The following is a 25,744-nucleotide window of genomic DNA, read 5'->3' on the forward strand; positions in this document are numbered from 1 at the left end:
TTTATGGTTGTAAAATTGTTGTAATATCATTTATTGAACAACATATTAAGGCATAGATACAAAATATTTAAGTCCTTTACATTTGTACATTTGTAAACTATATAATTGGTATGAATGTATAGACAAAACTTAAATGTATAAACAAATATATAATGCTAACTTATTATATATTTAGAAACAGGGATATTTTACAATCAGATTCATTTGTTTTATAGATAATTAAGCTGAAAGATTTCGATTATTTATAGCTGTCTCGAAAAAAAACTGTTGTGTATTTTAAAAAGGTTGTGAAACTTCATGAAGCAATTGGAAATTCGCAATTGCTATTGCTTACTAAATTCAGTCTTTGGGGTTACTTAGCAGTTCTAACTAAGACTACGGCACTGCACTTGGTAAATGCATATTTAAGCTAAACGTAACTAGAGAAAGCTCTTGTAGAGCCGGATGCGTAGATCTCAGAGTCATAACTGTGGCTGCTGCTGATGCAGGGCAAGAGTGGCCGCAATATTAGTGCTCGCTCTCTCAAGGTAGCTTCCAGGCATTGGTCCAAGTCCCGGCATCTCCAGCTGCTGCGGCTGTTGTTGTTGCTGTTGCTGTTGTAGCGGTGCCTTGAGCAGACTGGGAGAGGCCTGGAGTGGAGTGTTGGAGCCGAGACCCGCACTGCTGCCGCCGGGACTGGGTCCGCCCTCTTTGAGTGGACAACCGATGGTGAGGCGAACATGCAAGCCGGACTCCTTGATGAGATTGACGACATCCCCATGCGACATGCCCGCAATGTCAATCCGATTGACAGCAATAATCCGATCCCCCACTTTAAGTTCGCCGCAGCGATCAGCCGGACTGCCAGGTATCAGTTTGCCTAAGGATTAGCCAGATAAGCAAGTCATTCTTCAAATTCATACCGATTTACATACCTATTGTGGAGCCATAGTAATGATTAGACGACGAGATGATGACAAAGCCAAATCCCTCGTTCTCATGCCGACTCACAATCACGTCGTAGGGATAGCGTCGGAGCTGCGTCAGAGGCGCCTGCTGCAACAGCGGAGCTCGTCGACGACGCAGTATCATTGTGACCTGACCCCGCACTGCAGATTCACCCACCAGGGAGACAACTTTGTGGTGCGAGGAGTTCAGCTGAAAGAATTAATTAAGGAGAGAAGCTATTAAACAATTACAACCAGAGTTAATGTGATCGACCTACCACATTGATGCCATCGATGCTGAGGATCTCGTCGCCAGTTGCAATGCGATGATCATTATCTGCTGCACCACCGGGCACAATGTGGCCAACGGTCACCTGAGATCCCTCCTCGGTGCCGCCAACAATACGAAAGCCAAATCCCATCGCCTGACGCTCCAACGTCACCTCGGTCAGTTCACACTGATCCGCATCCTCTGAGACATCCAACAAGGCACCATTCCGCCAGCTGGGCGAGTGCTGCAGTTGCAGCTGCGGCAACTGTTGCGGCGGATCCAGATTGGCGAATCCCACGCGTCTTCTGTCGCTGAGCAGTTCATTGACGCGTCGTTGCATCCGCTCGTTCTGAATGTGCGCCGCCTGCAACGGGGAGTATTGACCGCTGGCCGTCGAGACCACTGGCTGCTGCACGTAGTAGCCCAGCTGGGATGACTGCTGGGGACGTTGGTAACGCTGGGCCTGGCAGTCGTAGCAGTAGCAGGACTCGTGATGAGCCAGCGGCAATGGAAGCGGCTGCATGCTTGGCGGCAAGCCATAGATCGGATTGTAGTTGCCACCACCACCACCATCGACATCCACCTCGACGTCGACGCCACCTTGCAGCGTTGCCTCAGCGAGTCGATCACTTAACCGACTGACCATCTTGGGATAGGGATCCATGAAGGGTATGTCATCCAGCTCCTGCAGACTGTTGTTTGACTTGCCCTGGGCCTGCAGGTGCAGTGATTTACTCTCCGCCGCCGTCTCCACATCCGCCTGCTGCAACTCGTTGTTGGGCGTGAGGACGCGGGCACGTCGAGTGTCCACCAGCGGCGTCTTGGGACGCATGGGCAGCACCTCTTTGGGCTGGGTGCTATACAAATCGGCAGTAGGCGTCTTACTCCGGAACAGTCCAGCGCCAGTGCCGCCCACAAAGTTCTTCCTCAGCTTGGCCACATTCCCCAATCCCAGCTGACTGCCCGGACTGGGCGTCGTCTGCTCGGCCGGGGTGCGTTGAATCTTAAGAGTAGTGGGCGTGGTTTGGCTGCACTCCTTCAGCAGTTCCACCACATAAAAGTGCGGCTTGTTGCGCACGTTGATCCCATTGATCTCGAGCAGCACATCCCCCTCGAGCAGCTGAGTGCAGCAGTTGCGATCAAGGATCTTCTTCACAATTTGGCCGCAAGCCGAGTCGGCAATGGTGAATCCAAATCCCATGGAGCCCTTCATTATGGAAAACGTGTAGAGCTCTGGTTTCTTCATGAGAATAAATCCACTTCCAGCTGCTGCTGCTTTGCTGACACCGTCTCCCGACAGATCCAAGAAATTGTAGTTGCCATCCATGTTCAGGTCAACATTCAGACGTCGCTGCTTCTCGGACTCACAGGGCAGTCCGTCTACGGCCATGGTGGTAACCACCTCGTTATTGGGATCGTTGGGGTCGAAGGGCAACGGATAGCCACGACACACCTCCAGTGCAGCCGTCTCGCCGGCCATTATGGACTGAAAGATGTTCACCATGTCATGGTGTGTGTATCCCAGCACACATGTATCGTTCACATAAACCAACACATCTCCCGTCTGCAACTGTCCATCCAGCCAAGCCGGTCCGTTGGGCACCACCGTTTTGATCTGGAGAAACTCCTCCACGTCGCTGCCATTGCTGCCGTCGCTGCCAACGATGGTGAAGCCCAGACCCCGCGTCGACTTCAGCAGCGTCGTATTGATGCGCTGTCCCTGCAATTCCGCCGGATTGCGGGTGAACTTGTACGGCAGCTTGTTGGGCAGGTTTGCAATGGGATTGGCAATCGCCGGCAAGGGTGTTTGCATTTGAACTGCTTCCAGTGCAGCTGTTGGCGTCTTGGAACGCTGCTGCTGCTGTTGTTGTTGTTGCTGCTGCAGCTGCTGCTGTTGTTGTTGCTGTTGTTGTAGTTGCAACTGTTCCTGCTGCTGCTGTCGCTGCTCTGCCGCTCGACGCTTCGCCTCCAGCACAGGATTCTCATACTGAGTGCGACGATTCACATGATCGATAAAATACATGCCATACATGGAATCTTCAATCTTTTCCCAACCATAAGGCAGCTCATCCTCACAGCAATCCTCCAGTGATTTCTTCTGGTACTTGGATAAACGTGGATCCAGCCAATGTGAGGTGCCCGTATTGTGACTAAATAATCACAAGAAATATAAGTTAAACTAGATATACCAAAAGTTAGATAAATCCCACTTACTCAATAAAGTACAACTCGCCACGTTCCGTATAAGCGGTTTCCCACTTCGGAGGCAGAGGACCCAAACCATCGCCGGGATCTTCGTGGTTCGTTTGAATGATATCTGCACCACCGCATTCGCTTCCCATGCTGCTGCCTCCGCCTTCCCCATTATAATATGGATTTTGCAGCAGGTTCTCTGCAAGTAAACCAAACAAAAAGTAATTATTGAAACGTTATTAAAGCAATGATGAAAATGTCCAACTTTTGACTTGTAAAGTTGATAGGTTAAAAATAATACCAACTTCAAACTTCCATTACTTTGTCAAAACTGAACCGATTTTAAAAGTCATTTTGAGCATGGCTTGGCTTCTAAATTCATTCTGCATTCAAATTTAATTAATTTTGTTAAAAAAATATTTTTCCTATAGATCTTAGATCCGATTTTAAGGCAAAGACTCCCCCCTTTGAAATTTTGAAAATTCAAAATTTTAAATCTCAAGTTTTCGCTTTTAATCAACTCCTTATATCGTAATTAGTATAAAACAACACCTTAATCTTAATTCTGCGATCGCTTGAGTGGAGTCAAGCAATAGATAACCAGAAAAAGTTATTTTTAGCCAGTTTACGATCAATATGAATAGCATTTAAACTTCCCGTAGTTAAAAGTCAATCAGAATTGACAATACTTTGGAGTTCTTTTCGCAGCATATTTGAAATCAATTCGATCAATGAACCTGACAGCACTATAACTAACCTCAAACCGGAAAGGTTTGGTTCACAATAAGCGCTTGGTTGAATGATTTGTCGCCCTAGTCCATTGAAGAGTTGTGCAACCAGCCGAAAATACTTGCTTAATTAATAGTCCGTCCCTTGGCTAGGACACTGCATTGAAGTTTCCCCCTTTTTGGGGGCCAATGTTACTGCAATGTTGAATGAACCGTGAACTGTTTGATGTAGATGTAGAAGTATTATTAACCAAACAGCAAGTGGCTTAATTGCGCTTTTGACCCAGTTCAAACACAGCTCGCTTTATTGATTAACCACACAAGGAACAGAGACTAAACGACCCAGACTCAATATAAACAGACGGGGAACATCAAATAGGAAATGAATTGGAATATCAAATAAAAAAGTCATTGGACTCTGACCGACTTTATACCCCGACTTAATGTCATGCAAAAATATTCTTCGATGCTCATTACAAAAAGAGGAGAGAGTAACTGTGATCAAGTTGAGGCAAGAAACGGTCCAGTCATCCAGTTGTTAGCCCACATATAGTCACAATATTCACATTCATATGTTTGTGAGTGCTAAACGAGTAGCAAATATTCAAAACTCATCGCAAAAAGTAAATTTCCAAACGAATGCAAATCATTTGCATAGCAAAAGATAAATATTTATATACGAAAGAAGCGCAAACAGACAAAGGAGAAGAGGGAAGAGTATAGAAGAGGGAAGAGTATAGAATGGAGGGGAATGGGGGAAATGAAGGGAAGTCTTATCAATGGTGAGCAAGCAAACGGTAAATGCGATGCAACGTTCGATTTACTTGGACACATGGAGCAGGGCGCATTTCAACAGAAACTTCAATGGATGAGGGGGCAACTCTGGCAACAAACACAAATAGAAGCACCCATGGAGTGTGTATGTGTGTGTGTGTGTGTCTGGAGGCTGCATAATCCAGAAAGTGTGAACGAACGAGCTCCAGTACGGAAGTTGTTGGCGCTGCGCTTTTATACGCATTGAAAATTAGCAAAACAGGGTATATTGTTTTTCTAAGAATGTGTGTAACATGCATAAGAATTTATCTCATTAATCTCCCTATAAAACAAGGGGTGCCATTTTAGTAACATGAACAGATGATATTTGAGCTAAATAAACTAATTAATAAATCTTGATCATGATCACTATAAATAACTGAAAGGACAGCATGAAAGCATCCATCTCAGAGACAATAATGAATGATAGTGTAATTAATTACTAGGTAGCGTATGCGGCCTGAATACAGGGTGTTACGTAGTGTGCCCTCTCGACTAGAGCGTTCTTACTTGTTTTTTTTTTTCGCTGTGAATCTGTGGCACAGTTTGCTTTAATAGTTGCCCCTCACATCTGCCTTGCCATCTCCTTTTGCCCCTTTCGACGGCTTGTGTAAATATTTGTAGAGTGAGTGAGAGATCCAAAAGGTATTGGAACACCAGATGTGGCACAAAAATACAGTTCATTTTATTGCTGAGGGCTCCATGGAAGCGGTCCAGGTAAGAGTTCATGTATTTGATAGTTGCGTCGTGATAACACGCATTTAAATCTCTTTAGAGTTTGCATCGTGTCGTGTTTTTGTCGATTAACACGAACACGCAGCTAAAAGTTTGATAGTGATGGTAAAAATATTGAACGTAGGTTTGCAAACAATTGAATTGAATTGAATAAATAAATATTGAGTACGTTGCGTCTGTGCAAAGACAGAAAAAATTACAGTGATAATGAAAATATTTGTATATTTACAGTATTGAGCATTTATTTACTATTCACATTGTTTGTCTGTGCAGTTCTAAAATTTCAGTTTGTTTGACTACAGTTCGGTTTATATAAGCAAATATGCATATGATATTTACAAGCGAAATATGAGCAAACAGTTGAGGGTTCATAGTATCTATGCAAAATAATTCTTATCTTTCAGTTGCCTCGCATAAGATAAGAAAACAAACTCGAAACCTTGAAACCGTGAAACAGGCTTCATCAGCATAAAGTAAATGAGAACAAATTAGCTGTCTTCAGGTCTTATAGGAAAGTGTATACAGAAAGAATAATAGCTAGATCATCTAGTTGCTAGATTCCAATCTAAAATACATTAAAGGTTCTATTGTATTCTAGAGATTATGGGCGTTTACGTTCTGTACAAGTTGAAGAACGCTTTCTTTTGAAAGTCAATGAACTGTTCATAAATAACATGTTGCAGCTAAGAATCTTCATAGTTGCCTCAATTGTTGGCTGCATGCACCCATCTTCAACATTTTGGGGCGGACACATGCTCATGCCCAAGATCGTTTATACTTATTTATAGCTTTAGCTTGAGAATGCATTGTTGATCTAACAATGAGTCAAAGTCTCTGTGTCTTCTGTATCTCTACTACTCTACTACTACTACATTCGCATCTCTTCCCATTCGCTTGTCAATCTCATTTGCCATTAGGCACAATTTTTGCGTGATTATCGCTGTCAATCAGGAACCGAATCTTCAGAATTCAGACATCAGTCTTCAGTCTTCAGATGAAACCTCTTATTATGAGTAATGGATATTCCTTGATTAGCACAAACAGCACAGAGAAATACGAATGAGAAACGTTTACTGTTCAAGCGAACAGTTTGAGTATGACTCACTTCACAATCGTGACATACATTCCATGCCAGTTGTGGAAAATCCATTTTAATTTCAACAATCAGTCAACGATGGAGGGTCAATAACAAAGCAATTATACATAGTGTATTTTGAAAATATACCTGTATTCACAGTGAATTTTTGTACAAATTTCGCAAAATATTCCTTACAATATTTAAATTGAAAGCAATAAAATTACAGAAATAAAATTTAAGGGTATTAAAAATAATTGGAATACTTAGAAGAAAACAAAATGAGCTATTAAAAATCGGTGGATAAAAAATGTATCATTTGATCGTTACTATCTTAAAGGATTTCACTTTTAAAATAATGTTACGACAATCAGAAAAAAAAATACAATAGAAATAATCTTACGGTTAAAAAAATATATAATTTATGAATAGTAGGATTATTCATAAATTATATATTTTTTTAACCGTAAGATTATTTCTATTTAAATGTTCTAGTGTATTCTTCCTTTTTTATCCTTATTTTGGATACTTGAAATGTGTTCCATTTTTGTAATTCATACAAAATAATTGAGAGTTCGCATAACGGAATTCTAATCCAATTGATATTCACACAACCAGCGAGACAGTGAGTGGTGTTTTGTGGCAAATTAAAATGCAACACTTCAATTAAGTGCAGCTGACAATTTAGTTTAGTCTGTGGATGAAAATGTGCTCCACCCATTGGTCAAAGCAATTGAAAAGAGTTTTTCATCGAGCTAAAAACGAATAGAATTCCCCCACCTTATGTGTGCCACACAATTAATGTCATTGAGCCAAGCAAATGTGCCCCACTTCAGTTCAGCACACCACTTCTCCACCTCTTTATGGCAACGTCTTTGTTCTCAGCTACAGAGTACACACATACACACACACATAAGTATGCAGACTTGTTGGCTGTGTCATCCGTTGGCCTGGCCAAGACCGTTGGAGATTGTTGGCTGATTCATCATCGGTTGAAGTTCCTTCTGCTTTTTATTTGGTTCTTACGTGTATTCTGCTGCCTTAATGATTGCATCTAATTGGCTTTGCTGCTTTGCTTCGTTAACTTGGCTTACAGTGCACGAAGCTGCTTCCCCCTTTGCATGTCACAATGTTGTCGTAATCAAGAAATTAATAATCGCATCATATGACGACGACGTCGACGTCTACGAAGGCGACGGTTCTGCTAATTGAGTCTGACGTGACGCGTAAATGATAAGACGCAACGCAACGTAGCGAGATGTTGCAAGGTGTTTCCTCGTGGGTGACCGTCAAGTTCATTGCCATCAGTGGTGCATTGAATCTCTTTCAGTTACAACCACCTTCACCATCACTACCAACATCTTCGCAACCACCGCCACCGCATTAACATACACATTCAACATGAGCAACTGAGATTCAACTCAACCAATAAATTCACACATTTTGCGGCCTGTTAAAAACCCGCTAATAAATAAAAAGTTTAAGTTAATTTTCAGCTAGCAAAAAGTGTTGAAATATTCACTTTTTTATAGCTGGACTAAGCTATTTTTTAAAAACAAAAAGCAAGAAAATTTAAGAATTTTCATTAGTTAGAAATTTATCTTTTTTTAACAACAATGTCAATATTTTAATATATTCTCTGTCGAAAATATAACACGGGCAAAAAAGAAAAGAATAATTGAGTTATTGCATAACTTATTGCAATAATTGATTTATATGGTGTACAAATTTTGGTACAAATTTACGGATGCAGCAAAATATTAAGAACAGCTTTTAAAATTCGAAGAAACCCGCAAAAAAAATATTTAGTCTGCTTTGTCAAAATCCAAAGGTTAAATAATTTTTTTTATTAATTACTTTTATACTCTATCAACAATTTTTGCCATATTGTTGTATATGAATATTCATATTTTATTTAAACGCCTTACATATTATCTGCATTTTATAATTTTATAATTAAAACAAAAAATATTAAGAAATTAGCATTTTTGTTGCATATTTAATATATTTTCTTTACAATTTCTATGCACTTTCGAAACTATTATTTATTTAAGCCCTTGAATTTATAACAATAAAACAATGGGCGGCGGAATAAAAAGACAGACCAAACCGAGAGATAGGTAGACAGATCCGACAAGACTTCAGCTGATTGTCCGATTGAGTCATTCACCACTTGGCCAACTTCCGTAAGCTATTATTGTTGCCGAAAATGCGTCTAAAAATGGCCTATTAAGGCCTTGTCTTACATTGCTTAAACGTTTGTTTTAGTCGAGTTAATCAAAAGCATTTAATCGCTTGCCCACTCTACATTGTATTCGTTTTTAAACTATAAATATCAATTTTACCACCACGCCTACCCGCCCACACATACACTAACATACACTAGCACACACTAACACACACGAGGTAATCATATGACATGTGGGTCGATTTGGCTTTGGCGTGATCTCGTTTTGGCTTTGGGTCGCATGAATGAATGAATGCTAGCTTGGCAAATGTAAATGTGGTTAACCCACTATTACTATAATTTACTACGACGCCTTTCAAGCTATAAATTAGATGACAAGTGTTCGGATAGCTGAATAGGTGGGAAGATGGAAATCGAGCATAGCCAAATGGATTAGACGACAGTTGCTCTCGTATTACGCGCGAGAATATGTCATTTGGGTCATAATCAGCCCAAATTAAATAAAGTTAAAATGTGCAAATAAATTTTAAAAAATTGTCATATGCCAAAGTTAAACATTTAAATATCTTACATCATTCTGAGATGAACTAACTCTTCGAAGGAAGTCTGATAGAAGAGTCAGAGAGCGAGAGCATTAACTTGATAAAGAAGGTGAAACCAAGCGTAATATTGAAAGCGAGCTGTTTAGCTGTCTTCGATGCGGTAATAACAAGAAGACCCACAAGCTGAAGTGAGAAATAGGTTTGTCTTACAACTGACCCATTGTTTAAAGTTATTCTTTTCTTGTACTTTATTTATTTCCAGTTGAGCATGAGGTGTAAACAATTGGCACGTGTCGAATGAAACAGCAGACGAAACAACAGCAAAAGCAAAAGTAAAAACTGTAAAACAAACCAAATCAATTGAACTTATACGTTCACACTTATTGCTCAGCCGCCCCGTTGTGTTCAACATTCGATACACTCTCGAAAGGAGGAGAAGAGGGAGGAGGAGGGGAAGGCAATTTAGTTGAACTTATTCCGCCCTGCAGGCAATTTCATATGCACTCTGCGGCAAGTGGAAATCCAAAACCGAAGCATGAACATGAACATGAGTTCATGTGGCAAGCGGTCATGATGCCACCATGTGGGCGGAAATGAACAACTTGAGACTGTATTTGGTTGTTATTTGGACTGGAATGATTAACAGATTAACGAATGCCAACAGAGGCTAGGCAAATCATTTATTTAGTTGCAATCCATTCAATGACTGTGAAGTGGAGATGCCGATACTTAAAGGCCCTCAAAAGTTGTTTTTATACAGTCTAAAACATATTTATGTTTTTTTTTTCTTGCTCTCCATTTATTTATCTCTCTTGCACTATCTTTATGTTTATCTAGCTGGTTCTCCTTTAGTTTGTTCTCAATTCATTACTATCTATATTTTTATTGACATCTCAATTTATTTAACTATTTCTAGCTTTATATTTACCTATATATCTATTTCTATGTACTTTTTATCTATATTTGTATCTGTATGAGTATTTACAATAATCTTTATCAATTCCCTCTATAAATATCTCTTTCTAACTTAATCCTTCTTTTTCTCATTTTTTTAAATCTATATTCTCATTTTTCGTAATTCACTTCTCCTATCTACGAGTAACTCTCTTCTATCTGTTTTTCGCATATTACTTGCTATCTCTCCTTATATCTTCATTTACTTCTCCATCTGTATCTCTATTTTTGTTAAAATATATTGTGTCTCTCACCCTTTTTCTGTTTCTATCCATTCATACATACATTTATGCTATATTGTTATCTATATTTAACTTTATATCTCCTTTTTAACACTCTCTTTTTAGCCTTCTGAATTTCTCCATCTATAGCTCTTTTTCTCTCTCATCGTCTTCATCTTTACACTCATATCTAAACATGTATTTGCAATTATTTAGATATCTTTTTAATTCTAATTTCAAAATTTTAATAAAATTTAAATTATCGTTATATCTCTCAATCTTTCCCTGTCTGCAGTTGTAAAATCTATATTTATAAAACACTTATTCATCTAAGATACTAAGTTTCTTACCTTTGCTTCCCTTCAAGATGCTGCTTGGATGTCCAACAGTTCGTCCATTGGTCGAAATGCCATTAATTCCGTTATTGGCATTGTTGGCATTGCCAAACTGATTGTGGCCAGAGACTTGACTGTTGAGGGATGAGGTGCCACCGAGCGAGGCGACATCTTCGCGCGAGGCATGCAACGATGCGGACTGTGACTTCTTGATGGCGGGTGGTGGCAGTCCAATGGGTGGTGCTGGCGGTGTTGCCTTCTGCATGCCATAGACAGCACCAATACCAATACTACCACCATTACCACCATTTCCAGTTACAGCTAGATCAGCAATGTGGTTGTTGTGTGTGTTGCGGTTACTTCCGTTGGCAAGGTTAGAATTTAGACTTGAGTTTCCGTTAAATGTTGCAAAACTGGTTGATGCGCCGCTCGACGCAATTGCCACAGCTGTTGTTGTTGTTGCTGCTGCTGCTGCTGCGGCTGTTGCTGCCACAACAGGATGTGGATGTGGATGTTGATGTGAATGTTGGTGGGAAGCATTTAGCACAACTGACGGCGGCGGCGCCAACTGTTGCTGCTGTTGATAATAATGACTGTTGAACTGTTGCTGCTGCTGCTGTTGTTGTTGTTGCTGTTGATGTTGCAACATTAGATAATCACTCGACGCTGGCGCTGCCATCGCCGCTGTTGCCTTTGCACCGCTCTTAACCGCCGCTGCAGTTGCCACCGCTCCGCCTGCCGTCGCCGTCGTCGTTGTCGTCGCTGCTATTAATGGCATCTTCTTCTGCACGATGCTGTTGTCGAGGTCAAAGTTGATTTGTTTTAAATTTAATCCGCTTTAGCTTAATCCGCACATCTGCTGGCCATTGTCCGTATTTAATTATTTATTATTTTGTTAGCGCTTTGTCTGACTTTTTTGCTAATTATTAACTCGTGTTCGCTTTGTCATTGGCACTCCGTCTACATCAAACATTTGTACATATCGCACATCATCACATTTTTTTATTGTGCATTGGAAAAACGATGCTTCAAACTGCAAAGAACGCAAAATCGGATAGCAAAATAAATATTATAAACAAGTCAAAATTTCTATAGTTGCTATAGTTAAGAGTGCTCGACTTTGAGATACCTAAACACATTTGCACACAAATTACAAACGCCACGTTTTCGTAAAGTTAGAGAATGGAAGAGTATGGAAAAAATAAACAGTAATGGAAGAAAAATTAGGTTTTCCAATTTTGATGCAGAATGAAAATAGAGGCCAAATAATGATAAAATTGACAATCCGGAAGGAAATCGGCAAATTTTTGAAAAAGTTATGACATTTTGAAATTTTTGGAAATGTGACAAGGGAAGAGTATGGAAAAAATGGACAGTAAGGGAAGAAAAATTAGGTTTTCCAATTTTGATGCAGAATGAAAATAGAGGCCAAATAATGATAAAATTGACAACTCGGAAGGAAATCGGATAAAATTTGACAAAGTTATGACATTTTGAAGTTTTTGGAAATGTGTCAAGGTAAGAGTATGGAAAAAATTGACAGTAAAGGAAGAAAAATTAAGTTTTCCAATTTTGATGAAGAATGAAAATAGAGGCCAAATAATGATAAAATTGACAACTCGGAAGGAAATCGGATAAAATTTGACAAAGTTATGACATTTTAGAGTTATGGAAATGAGTCAAGGGAAGTGTATGGAAAAAATTGACAGTAAAGGAGGAAAAATTAAGTTTTCCAATTTTGATGCAGAATGAAAATAGAGGCCAAATAACGATAAAATTGACAATCCGGAAGGAAATCGGATAAAATTTGACAAAGTTATGACATTTTAAAGTTATGGAAATGAGTCAAGGGAAGAGTATGGAAAAAATGGACAGTAAGGGAAGAAAAATTAGGTTTTCCAATTTTGATGCAGAATGAAAATAGAGGCCAAATAATGATAAAATTGACAATCCGGAAGGAAATCGGATAAAATTTGACAAAGTTATGACATTTTAAAGTTATGCAAATGAGTCAAGGGAAGTGTATGGAAAAAATTGACAGTAAAGGAGGAAAAATTAAGTTTTCCAATTTTGATGCAGAATGAAAAAAGAGGCCAAATAATGATAAAATTGACAATCCAGAAGATAATCGGATAAATTTTGACAAAGTTATGACATTTTGAAGTTTTTGGAAATGTGTCAAGGGAAGAATTTTGATTTTACAAAATTCAATATTCCAAATTCGATGGATAGTCAGAAAAGAATCGAGTGCAAGTATTCAAATTTCAGTGTGTCGCTTTTATATAAATTCTGTGATTTTTTATTAACAAAATTCTAAGAAATAATCTGAGTATGAGTTGCGAAAACCAAAAAGAAGGATCAAATGCGAGTTCTATAGATAGTTTTATTAAAATGTTAAATTTCCGAACATGGTCATGTGAAATATACACAAATAAAGTTTTCATTTCTTTAGTTTTTTTTGTTTTGTCTTAATTCAAAACGTTTGACTCATGCAAACAATTATGAATTCGGATACGAGAATGCATAAATAATAAAAAAAAAAATAAAGAAAATTAAGTGTGCGAAAAAAGGGGCAACAAGCACAAATAACATTAAATTCCTCAAGCGAAAAATTTACTCCAATAATAAAAAGAAAAAACATACTAAAAAATTGAGAGGCACTCTACAGGGAACTGCGGCAACAATCACCAGCAAAGAATGCCAGCAGCGGCCGCAACAACAACACAACAAGAAAAGCAACAACAACAAAGAGTACAACAAAGGCGAGAAACAAGTTTTGAGACCATGCCACCAGATCGACCAGTCAGACATGATGCCACAAGCAATAACAACAGCAACAACAAAGGTAACCCCCATATAAACATACACAAACACACACACATACACACAGGCCAGCTTATATGCATGTTAATGTATGTGTTGGTATTGGTGGCAACTACACTGCACTTGCCACAAGACTCAGACGCAGTTGCAGTTGCAGGATAGTTAACAACAACCACAACAATGCACTGGGAAAACGAGTCGCTAACGCCGCGAGACCGACACTGAGACTGAGAGCATACGACGGGGGTTGCAGGGGATGCAACCTACGGTCAAGAGACGGCACGCTCTCTATTTGGATCGCTGGCGTTGCACGTTGCTGGCCACCTGTCGCAACCAAAAATAAAAAAACAAATAAAAACCAAAAGCCAAAAGTGCACGTAGCGACAAGAGGTGCAAACTTTCGACCAACAACTAGTAAGTTGCAAGTTGCTGTAAGGTGGCAGCAACAACAGCAACTACAAGACCGCAATGGCAACCGCAAAAAACAGCAGACCATCATTTCACTTCATGGGAGAAATTTATCATTAACGTTTATAATTATAACCGTCGTTTACTACGTTTGCTTTTTATGTTGACAACAACATTGTTGTGGTTGTTGTGGTGGTTGTTGTTTTTATTGTTGTTTGTTGATGCGCCAAGGTGCCGCTTTATTTATATGGGAATTAACGCTGGCCGTCAATCAAGTTAGAGTCGCTGGCATTATGATTATGATTAAGTGGGCAACTAACAAAAAACTAAATACTAAGAAAACTTTGCATATTTTGCAAACGTGTACTTTTAAATTTCCCTCGCAACATCTTCAAATTGGCAGGCACTCATACAAACACACACACACATATGCTTGTGTATGCGTGTAATATTCATAATTACGATCAATCTAAAATGTAATCCACTTTTTATGATATCCACATGTATGGCATGTGTGGAATGTGTGTGGTACTCAATCTCATGTGAAAATGTAAGTGAAACTCGTCACAAGGTAAACAATTTGCAATTTTGTTGTTTGCTTGCAAAATAACAATAACAACAACAACAAATCACTTTCATTCTTCGCACCTCTCTTTGTTTGCTTCAATTTGTGGAGATCGATCACCAATCACAACGATAACTGCCACTACCGATCACAACAAGCGCAGGAGCAGCGAGGAGCGAGCAGCAGGCACTTTCCATTTCGGAGCGAAGAAAACCACAACCACAAACGCGTTTCCAAATTGAGCGGCACATACACACACATATACATATACTCACAAACGCATACACACAGGCGACTTGTTAAATGCGATAATATGGATATGCTTGAACTTGTTATTGCTTTTCTACCTCTTCGATGGACTCACTGAGCAACGCGTTACACCTGCGCCGAAGATAATGCTACGAATAAACTGGTTGTGATCTGCTGGGCGCTTGAAAATTCGCACAAATTATTAAAATAAATGTTAAATGACTTCAATATGCCAATGCATATTTTTCATGTCATGAATTACACTGCTATTTACTTTTTCCCGCTGGAAATTCCGAGTGTTTATACACGCGCGGCGCAACCGATTCAAGCGAACTCTCAACAACAACTAAACAACCATTTTCTCGATACTATCGATACTCGTTGCCCGTACCTGTTGCTTGGCACAAAACACCAACATACGCAAAATGTGAAAACAAATATATCTAAATGCACCGATACTATAAACAACTCAATAACTCATAAAAACAATGAGAAATTAACCTCATATATAAACCGTTTATCTACATATTTTAATAAGTGGAGAGTAAAAACAACGACAGCAGCATCAACAACACTCACGAACAAACAAATGCATCGTATCGATACATCGAGTACATGTCAATTTATCGTTGTCCATTCGCCCGGAAGTAACAATTCACAACGAAATGCGCTGAATAGAACTAGTTTAAAAAATAACGACAAAGCAAGCATGTTCAAATTTAATAAATTTTTTACTATGCTTTATTTTGCACAAAAAAATTATATATTAGTACTTAAAATATTCTGAAGAATATTTTTAAAATTAGCCGTGCACACATTTTAAATGAAAAATTACCAGTATTAACAATTAATATAAAATAATATTAAAAAAAATAAATAAATAAAACAATAAATTTACCTCCGATATGGAAATTGGAAGTAAGCTGCAGCATGAATTTATAATGACTTGTCTACTAACTATCATTTATTGACAGTTGCACTTTCAAATGAGCTCGAAGTTCGAATTTCAGAAGCGTTCTGTATTTTCGATCATCATGGCGACAAATACATAGATACACGTAATATAGGTAATGTGCTAAGATTTCTTGGATGTGTTCCCACAAATAAAGAAATCGATGCGATCATCAAGGCTACTGATTCTTCAGAAAATCCTGGCGAGGCACACTTGCCAAAATTTATGGCACACGTCTCTCACCTGCTTATGAATCGAAAGTAAGGCTTATGCTTCATCTAATTGTTTATACTAAAAAAAATCAATTACAGAATGGAACCAGCAAGTCCTCAAAAACTTTTAGAGGCATTTGAGGTTTTGGATCCTGAAAATAAACGCTTTTTAACAAAAGAGTATTTTGCAAAATTAATGAGAGAGGAAGGAGAGCAGTTCAGCGAAGAAGAAATTAAAGAAATATGGCCAGTAGCAATAGATCCGATTACCGGGAATATACCATATATATTTTACATTAATAAGTTAAAGGTAATATTTTATTATAGACAGACTCTATAAAGCAAATTAAAAAATTTCATATTATTCTAGCACAAAACAACTATTTACGACGTTGCTGAAGCAGTAAGGGATGAAATTGCTGCAAACGAAAAGGACAAAAAGAAGTAATGCAGATCACAAAATTAGTTTACGTATTGAAGGTGTAAAATTCATATTTGAAAAAACAATGCAATGAAAAAATACATATTTGGCAACTGAAATTAAATGTTGAGTCTAAGCATGAAATGCGAACCATAAAAAGAATTGATCTCCTTTAATTTAACTATTGTACAACTTAATATTATTTGTAGTAATGTCGTTAAATTTTATACCACACTGTTCTGGTAATTAAAAAAATACTGAATTAGTATTAATTAGAGCGCGTAATTGACCGCGTGTGGCCACACTGAAAAATTTTAAGTTATGTGAATGCAAATTTCAAATGATTAAACTTTGAAATAAATTAATATTTTTATGATAAAATAATCGAAATTAGACAAAATTAAGGTAAACATTTTATTGAATGTTTGAAGTTCGTCACCCCTCGGGGATAGAAGTTACAAAATTTAATTCTAATAAAAAAATCTAAAAATCGAGAAAGTTTAAAAAAAAATCAAGCAAAAATTTAAAAAGTGATAGCTTCAAAATTAAGAGTAATTCCAATTTAGGTGAATTTTCTTGGGTGGAACCAAATTTTCATTTTGATTAAATTAGAACAAGTTGCCATATCGGGAAATTTTGTAGGGTGGCAGCCTTTGCACTCGTTTTTTTTTCATCAAATCAGCCAGTCAGCAAAAGCCACGTCAGCTTTTCGTGAAAATCCATTCAAGAAAGTCCACGACAGACTTTGGTGCGCAGAATTACAAGGTGATTGAGAAAATTGCGTGAGATTAGGTTGAATAAACCTGAAAAAACAGTGTAAAGGCAATGAAGAAAATTAAAGCCACAAAGCAAATGGTCAACGAAGCGGAAGCAGCAAAAATTGAGGCATCGCTTCAAATGGTTTAATCAAAAGAAAATCAGATAAAGTTCAGAGCTCGTGCACAACTCACGGAAATTCAAATCGGGAGTTTTATAAAAATGAAATTTTAATTTTTGCTGAAGTTTTTAAATAATTAATAAACCTACATTACATAAATAATTAAATAATAAAAAGTAAATGGCACCTGCAAACGGAGTGCTGTTAACCAAGTGTGTGCCAATAGGCGCGAGTTTAAATAATTTGAATACAAATATGTTGCCCAAGTTGCGACCCGCCCCCCTTACAGCAGTGCTGCTAAAGGGCGGATCGTCGCCCTCCAGTTCGGGCTACGCATCCTCGTCAAACAGCGTGGCGGATGAGGAGTCAAGCACAATGGCCTCCAATGTCTCTGCACCCTTAAAGGCCAAGAAGCGGCGTCTGGATCATCTATCCTGGGAGGAGAAAGTACAGAGAAAGTAAGTTCAACTAAACGTTGATAGCATATTGAAATCTTAATGATGGTTTTCTGTTGCTTTGGTGCAGGAAACTAAAGAATCGTGTTGCGGCACAAACGAGTCGCGACCGGAAGAAGGCACGCATGGAGGAAATGGAATATGAAATCAAAGAGCTAACTGAGAAATCGGAAATACTTCAGAACAAATGTGAGAGCTTGCAGAGCATCAATGAGTCACTGCTGGCTAAGAATCACAAACTGGACACGGAAGTGGAACTATTGCGTCAGGAACTCGCCGAAATGAAAGAGCTAGCCAAGAAGAAGAACAGCCAAAGTCACAGCAACAACAGCAACAACTGCGTCAATGCAAACGCTGATGGCTGTGCGTCCACACTCACTGGATCTGCAGCATCCAATGCTGACCCTCTGCAGCAGGGTACACAAGTGGACACACAGTCGTCAGCGCTTGCCTTGGCGCCGAAAATGTTGCAACAGCAGCTGAAACAGAGCAACACAACAGCCTCGCTCTGGAGAATTGTGGCGCTATGCCTTCTATACAAGACATGTTGCTCGTCGACGATGAAGAGTTCGATGCGCGGCGACTTGAAGAGCTGGCCGAGAGCCTGCTCGCAGATATCACAGCAGACCTGGAAACAGGCGGTGGCACATGCGACCAAGCTGCTGCCAAAGATGCAGGCGAGCCAGAGCGATTGTCTGGATCAGTGGTGGGGACCACAGCAGAGTGCATGGAATCCGGCGGAAATAGAGCTGTTGGCTTAATCGATGATGCAATTACGAAGCCGCCAATGCCCACTGAAAGAATCACTAACAACAATAACAATGATAACAGCCTGAGTATGCAGGTGTCACAGATAAATGGAAACCTACAAACCAAATCAAACCAATCAACCAAGTCGACGACGACGACGAAGACAACAACTACAATTTCAGCAGCTACATTTTTGCAGAGCACAACACCGGATACTGTGTATGGCACCTATGATGCCAAGACCAACTCCATCACCATTGTCATGGACGGCGATGCGGTGCCGGTCAATGAGGCCGTGGAGGTGATCTATGGCGATGGCGTTAGCGCTGGAGACGACACCACAGATGTGATCATGAAGTGTCCGCCGCCAGCGACATCGCCATCCCAGGTCTACCTCAATGTGATCAATGCCACCGAGGACTCGGATGATGAAACAACCAGTCATCTCAATTTCGAGCCCATTGAAAAATTCCTCTACCCGCGAGTTAAGGCCATCTCACCGCTGGCCAAGTCACCAGCGCAGTCCATGCATTCGGCCACTTCGGATCATGGCTATGAGTCAGTTATTGGCTCACCAACATCTACAGCGCTGGCGAATTTGGACACGGATACGACAATGCTCGCTGACGATGAGGATTTCCCCTGGGAGAGTAATTTCGATGAGCTATTCCCCAGTTTAATTTGAGTTCACTTCGAATTCAGAGAGGCTTTTTTTAAACTTGAATTTTTCAAATTGAAAAATATGTTGGATCCAACAATATCTCTTTCTTAACAAGTTAACTTATGTTTAGTCTGGCCGGCCGCCCTCATTTTAAGTTTATAAGCTCCTAGTAATAAGCATGTTGTAGCTGTTGAAAATGGGAAGAACTCATGTTATCCCAAACTGTATAGAATTTCGTCATCGATGACATTACATGATATTGGACTTTGAAAGTAAGCATTAAACTAAGTTGTAAGTTTCTATTTATATGTAACACCCGTCATTCACATAGGCTAATATCTTTTGTAATTGTAATATTTCAATGTGCTCAAAGAATTATCCCAAAATATACAATATATATGTATATTCAAAATATATGAAGAACGCAACGGAAAATACTATCTTTTTACTTGAACTTTAATCTCAGAAACGTCTTATAAAAACAATATTTCTGGTTAAAATTTATACATATAAAAAAGACGATTTTTTCATTTGGGAGTGACATGATTTTTAATACGCAGTTATCATGAAATATTTATAGCAGTTGCTTCGAGATAATTGAAATCGCGCCACCTTTAATGACGTCAACACACGTGCTCATAAATTATTTATACAATAGATAAACAATTTACATATGCGTTCATACATATGTACATATGTATATTTGCATATATGTTTATTTAGTATACAACATGTGTGCTTACTTTTACTAAGTTTATACGGAGCATTTAATGATTTGCTGAGTTCGCAAAATTAAAATCATTGACGAAATAACAGACCATTCATGGAATTCATTAGAATCGCAAAAAGCGCTCTGTATAAACAAATTTGAATACTTGAAAAGGCCTGCAACAGAGCTGCCACTTTGTTAATATAATTTCCATCACTTATTGTGTTACAGTAAATAATCCTTTTATAAAACAGGTGTCTATCTATTTCACATTATTTAATTATATTATATAGAATAATTTCTGTTATATTAATCTGGCGACTTTAAGGCACAATTGAAACATATGCTGTGATTTTAGCGTGTTTGTGTAGCCCTCGCCATCTGCCAGCACTTATAAAAATTGCATATTGCATAAAAACGCCGAGGAAATTCTAACAAAAATCCTGCTAAAATGAAATAAAATAAATAATAAGTAATTAAATAAAAAAATAATTTGAAAAAGGTACAAAAATTCCGAGTAATTTTTTTTTCGGAAATTTCTTTCTAGGTAAGAAATCGAGCCAGATCGGAAATTTTACCGGGTGGCAACTTCTGAATTTTTCCTCTTAAAATCTGGCAACGGTGAATAACAAACAACAAAAAACAAACTTTTTAATTAAATTCTGGTGTTTGGCTTGCAAAATAAAATGGATGGTAAACAAGAAAATCAAATACTTGCAGTGGTGAATGAATCGAATGTTAATGGGAAGTCGCAGGAAGTTTCAGAAGAGCCAGCCGTGGTTGCAGCGGCAGCTTTACTTTCCACATCAAATGCGGACGAAGAAAATGATGTGAGTGCCTCTCCTGCTTCCGGTAAATTAGTAAAAAAGAAGACAAAGACGAAAGCACGAAATTCGGTAGCCGGCAATGATTTAGATACCGAACTGAAGAAGCTGTCGCAGCGAAGAATTAATGTAGCCGGTGCCCCTAAAATGCCACTAAATGCATATGTGAGGTTCATGAACGATCGGAGGGAGGAACTGCGTCGGGAGCTTCCGCAACGCACAGCATTGGAGCACACGAAAATCATTGGTGAGGAATGGCATCAGCTGACCGAAGATCGCCGGACGCCGTACATGGAAGCGGCTGCCAAAGACAAAGCATTGTAGGCTATAAGCAATAGGTTCTTTAATCATCTTGGATTCATTGTCTCTTTTGTCAAACTTTGCAGATATCAAGAACAAATGCACAAGTTCTTGAAGGAGCATCCTGAAATCCTTGCAAACGAGTTGGCCAAAGTTAAAAAGGTATTCGACAGCAAAATTCCCAAGGATAAGACAACCACCAATAGCACCAACATTGATGTCGTCCCGAAGAAATCAAATGCCAAAATGCCGGTGACCAAACAACAAAGTGCACCAACTCCAGATCCGGACGACATTCCCCTGGCGCAGGTGAAACGTACGCCAACACCTCCGCCTCCTCCGCCGTCACAACCACCATCATTTAGTGCTTGTGCCAGTGTCATACCACGTCAATTTGCAGCTGGCGAGATTCCCATATACACCAACGAGTTCATCGAACACAATCGCAGCACGGAAAATGAGCTGCGAATGCTGCGCAAGACCAAAACCGACCTGGAGCAACAGAATTCCGTACTCGAACAGCATGTGGACAACACCAAAGCGGGACATGCCAAAGTCATGGGGGAGGTGACCGAGCTGAAGGAGGAGAACGCACGATTAAATGCGTACATAAAGGGTCTGCGACAGAAGGTGGTAAAAGCCTTGGAGGGCGTCACGTTGCCTCCACTGGATCCCAATGGACTGAGCGTGAAGAACGTTGACACCTATATACAACACTTGGCCAGCATGATCAGCAGCTCATCCGTTGGAGGGCAACAAAACAACGCAATGCTGATGCAGGTGGGAGATGTCTTGGGCAAAATGGATACATCGGGATTACAAAAGCCATAAATATAGATTAGTAGTAGTTTTACCATTAAGTCAGTTAGTTCTCTATTTATATATATTCATGTGTATTTTCTGGTCTGCATGAAAATAAGCCTATATCTAATAAATCGAAGCACATAACATATACATATACTGGATCAATTTAACAAAATGAATTGCATCTTATAAAATTATGAGCGTTTGCGTGCCTCCTCCTCGGACATTTCATAGTCGTAGCTATCATTACTGCGTGCCGAGATGCTGCCAATGCTGCGATATGATCCGATTCGGGGAGTACGCGGCAGACTACGCATTCCAGGGCCTTCTCCCTCGACAGGTGGCCGACGTCGCAACCATATTTTTCGAATCACATAATAGGTTCCCAGTAGCATTGGTATCAACATCATTGGATGGCAGGCAATGCGCAGGGCCATCAAAGAGCACGTCATCATCAGGTTGATTATGGTCTCTATAATGCAGATTACTTTCTGAAATTGAGAGCAACTAGAACATGATGCTTACCTTCCACCATCCAAATGGTGCTCACTGTGGTGAATAGTGCAGTCGAGACTGTCTGTAGCACATAATAGATCATTGTAAAATTTTTGTTGTTGCTGTCGAATCTCTAAGGGAATCTCTAATTTCTAGAATCCAGCATAGATTGTATCTGAACTGGTTGCGTATAACGTTTTGACTGTTTTAAATCTTGCAAGCTTACTTTGTTACAAAATCATATAATAAAATAAAACATACATAAAACAAACAATAAATTTTTACTAGCTTCACGCAGCGAAATGGTTTTTTTTGTATTTATTATTATAATTATTAAACAAAATAGTCATCGTTTTTCTTTTCATCGCATTTAAATTCAAGCATTTTCAACTTGTTTTCTTGTTTGTTTGTAGGAACAGCAAATAATAAATTAAAACTTAAAAAGAGAATTGGTTTTCGTTAATCCAAAAAATTAATTAGTTAATTCTACATAATAGGCGTACAATTAAAGTTTATAACAAAAATAATTTAATGAGATAATAAATCAAGGGCGCAGACTTCAAAAATTCCATTGAAAGAAGGCAGCAAAGCTTGGCAGCAAAAAATAAACACAAATAATTTTACGCCAAATTCAAAGGCCATCACTAAAGTCGGTCAACTCTCACAGCGTTTTGTTAATAAGTGGTAAAAAAAAGATCTAATTCCTTTTCTTAATAATCATCATAATTTTTTCCATTTGTTTTTTTTTTTTCAATTAAAAAATACATCATTTCCATTTAAGTTTTTTTTTGCATTTATCTCTTCTTATTATTCTTAAAATTCATCAAATCAATCAAAAACTCACGAAAAGTGTTTGCCAATTGTGTGTGTGTGTGTTTGGAAAGTGGAAGGGAGTGGAGTGGACAGATTAGTTGAAGGAAGAGTAAAGGGGACAGATTAGTTGACAACTGGATACCAGAAATAGTTTTTGATAATGTTTTTAGCTGGAAAACAAAATGAAAGAAATTTCCAATGATTTCTCCTCTCACTTTTTATCAAGTCGATTACATTTTTAGAAGTTGGAATGACATGACTCCAGTTAATGGCATATAAGAAAACAATATGAGCAAATATATGGAAACCATCTGTCCAGAATTCTACAATAGTGGTATCTTTATCGCTATCCAATTGTGTGATGGACAATTTTGAATGTGTGGAAATGGGAATTGGTAATATTAATAATTGGTAGTTGGAAATTGTGTACTATGTGATACTGGATAATTGTGGTAGGTCGGAAAGAAAACTGCTTATGCTTAGTACGGACATTCATCATATCATATGCAAACTGCTCCATTCGCAGTCTCTTGACTATTGTAGTCTAAATCAATCAGTTGTGGTTGCGGTTGCTGTTGCTTACTATAAAGTATAATCTCAAACTTGTCGTCTCAATAGCTGATGCGAGGATGAGGCGGCCCCAGTGGGGACCGTTGACGACTGCTGTTGAAGCTGTTGCTGCTGCTGTTGATGCTGCTGCTGCTGCTGTTGATGCTGCTGCTGCTGCTGGTGGCGTCAGGCATCCGCTCCATTGGGATTCATGCCCACCGGCGTTACCACCATCATGTTGCCTGCTTTCGGCGTATAGACGCTGGCATTGGGATCCAACGTAGAGAGGCCATTGCCACCATTCACCACATTAGAGGCAGCCACATGCAAAGCAGCTGCCACACTTACGGGCACCATTTGCTGCTGTTGCTGCTGGGAAACAGGCACAACCTGTTGCTGTTGTTGCTGCTGCTGCTGATGTTGATGCTGCTGGTGCTGCTGATGTTGGTGCTGCTGATGCTGTTGCTGTTGATGTTGCTGATGCTGCTGATACTCTTGGGCAGCGCTCAAGCTGAGCATGGGCGAGGACGGGCCTGGTCCGCCCGATTGAAGCGGAGGTGTGTCGTTCATGCGCAGCATGCTGCCGCCAGGACCATGTGGTCCGGTATTCAAGCACAACGTATCCGGCATAACAGCCAGCAGCTGTGCTATCTTAGCCTTGAGATCAATGACCTCATCCTCCTTGGAACGACGATGACCTATAATATAAATTAATAGTTACAAATCTGTATGCAATTTATAAATTATGGGTGTTACATACTGTCAGATATTTCGAGCTTTCGCTTGGCCACACCCAGAGCCGAGAACAAGTCCAGCTTAACTCTCGTCTCTGCCGATAGATTCTTCTCCAGCGTTGCATTCTTCTCCTGCAGTGTGGCCAGTGCATTCATTAGCATATCGGCGTCAGCCTGCGTCGACTCATGATTGCGCACCTTAACTTCCAGCATACGGTACTGCAATGTAGAGATTAGAAATAGATTACAGAGATAAAACTAGATTTAAGAACAAAGTCTACTCACCTCCTGCTCAAATTTGCGACCATGATCCACGGCGAGCTGCTTAGCATCCTCGGTCTGTTTAAGATCGTTGCGTACACGCTTCAGCTCCTCGTCGATTTGCTGGCGTCGCTGTTTGCATTGTGCGCTGCACTCGGGACGTGCTGCCTTCTCTTCGGCCACCTTGCGAGCCTTCTTTTCGTTGGCAAATTGGGCTTCAAAGGATTGCCGCTGACGACGCTCCTCGCTGAGACGTCGTTCCACATGCTGCAGTTGCAGCATATCAGCATGCCGAGCATTGTTCAACTCCTGCAAACGCTTCTCAAGCTCATCACATTCCTTCTGTTTGGCCTGCAGACTGGATTTACTGGTCAGATTCACGTCCAGCTTTTGTCGCAGCTCATTCTCGATTTGTTTCATATGGCTAATTTCGGCACGATATTTCTTAACATCCGCCTCGAGCTTAAGACATGTCTCACATATCTTTGATACCACTTTGCTAGCTATGTGCGAGATTGCGGCAGCAGTTGCATTGCTCGATGTTGAGCTGGCTGATGAGGATACGGAGCTGGCATCATTGTTGCTGTTGTTGTTGTTATTATTATTGTTGTTGCTGCTGGCAGCATTGTTATCTTTATTATGCTGTTGCGCTTGCTGCTGACTTTGATTGTCTTTGGCTGCATTGTCCTTCTTACCGCGATTGCGACGACCTGCAAAAGCGACAAAACGCATTTCATATTACATCGCCACATACGTTGCATCTTAAGTCCCTGCTTACCCTTTGACACCTTCTCCACCTGAGGCGTTGACTCCACAACCGTCGCCGTTTCCTCCGCATCAAACTGAAGAGCGTTGCCATTGTGCGTCTTTTTGTCTGGAAACCAAAAACCAACGAATTTTT

At 39.7% G+C, this 25,744-nt stretch overlaps 6 protein-coding genes across 9 annotated transcripts in view; 3 read left to right on the top strand and 3 right to left on the bottom strand.

The window, feature by feature from the left end:
* LOC117782787 (membrane-associated guanylate kinase, WW and PDZ domain-containing protein 1) lies at window positions 1–15,643 on the bottom strand. The gene is made up of 6 exons (XM_034619825.1): window positions 15,606–15,643; window positions 10,997–11,616; window positions 3,412–3,589; window positions 1,205–3,347; window positions 915–1,137; window positions 1–859 (listed from the first exon to the last, which is right to left on the bottom strand). Exons 1-6 carry the CDS (start codon window positions 15,641–15,643, stop codon window positions 462–464), a joined length of 3,600 nt encoding a protein of 1,199 aa, XP_034475716.1. The 3' UTR covers window positions 1–461.
* LOC117785984 (macoilin) overlaps window positions 11,584–25,744 on the bottom strand; it is a 17,943-nt gene continuing 3,782 nt past the window's right edge. The window contains exons 7-11 of one of the 3 annotated variants that reach the window (XR_004617533.1): window positions 25,622–25,717; window positions 24,868–25,553; window positions 24,609–24,801; window positions 23,978–24,546; window positions 11,584–11,618 (exon numbers count right to left, since the gene is read on the bottom strand). Coding sequence is in view for 2 of the 3 variants with exons in the window: in XM_034624288.1 (XP_034480179.1) it covers window positions 24,035–24,546; window positions 24,609–24,801; window positions 24,868–25,553; window positions 25,622–25,717 (1,487 nt within the window). In the remaining variant the exon portion in view is untranslated. Of the gene's footprint in view, window positions 11,619–23,501; window positions 24,547–24,608; window positions 24,802–24,867; window positions 25,554–25,621; window positions 25,718–25,744 lie in introns of those variants that run through there. The other 2 variants (XM_034624289.1, XM_034624288.1) reach the window with 2 other exon arrangements.
* LOC117785990 (dynein regulatory complex protein 8) lies at window positions 15,914–16,770 on the top strand. Of its 2 annotated transcripts, XM_034624294.1 has the most exons (4): window positions 15,914–15,944; window positions 16,001–16,238; window positions 16,290–16,500; window positions 16,561–16,770. In XM_034624294.1, the coding sequence occupies exons 1-4, from the start codon at window positions 15,932–15,934 to the stop codon at window positions 16,636–16,638; spliced, it is 540 nt and encodes a 179-aa protein (XP_034480185.1). In that variant the 5' UTR covers window positions 15,914–15,931; the 3' UTR covers window positions 16,639–16,770. The 2 variants fall into 2 exon arrangements, with proteins under 2 accessions (XP_034480185.1, XP_034480186.1); XM_034624295.1 differs by lacking the exon at window positions 16,561–16,770 and having other exon boundaries at window positions 16,301–16,364.
* On the top strand, window positions 17,293–19,789 carry LOC117785986. The gene is given in 3 exon segments (XM_034624291.1): window positions 17,293–17,946; window positions 18,014–18,326; window positions 18,329–19,789. Coding segments are annotated over 3 exon segments (1,641 nt in total). The 5' UTR covers window positions 17,293–17,668; the 3' UTR covers window positions 19,379–19,789.
* On the top strand, window positions 20,699–22,139 carry LOC117785987 (high mobility group protein 20A). The gene is made up of 2 exons (XM_034624292.1): window positions 20,699–21,207; window positions 21,274–22,139. Exons 1-2 carry the CDS (start codon window positions 20,750–20,752, stop codon window positions 22,016–22,018), a joined length of 1,203 nt encoding a protein of 400 aa, XP_034480183.1. The 5' UTR covers window positions 20,699–20,749; the 3' UTR covers window positions 22,019–22,139.
* LOC117785993 lies at window positions 22,060–22,697 on the bottom strand. The gene is made up of 2 exons (XM_034624299.1): window positions 22,517–22,697; window positions 22,060–22,463 (listed from the first exon to the last, which is right to left on the bottom strand). Exons 1-2 carry the CDS (start codon window positions 22,587–22,589, stop codon window positions 22,186–22,188), a joined length of 351 nt encoding a protein of 116 aa, XP_034480190.1. The 5' UTR covers window positions 22,590–22,697; the 3' UTR covers window positions 22,060–22,185.

This window comes from Drosophila innubila, assembly GCF_004354385.1.
Source record: "Drosophila innubila isolate TH190305 chromosome 2R unlocalized genomic scaffold, UK_Dinn_1.0 1_C_2R, whole genome shotgun sequence".
NCBI classification, from domain to species: Eukaryota; Metazoa; Arthropoda; class Insecta; order Diptera; family Drosophilidae; genus Drosophila; species Drosophila innubila.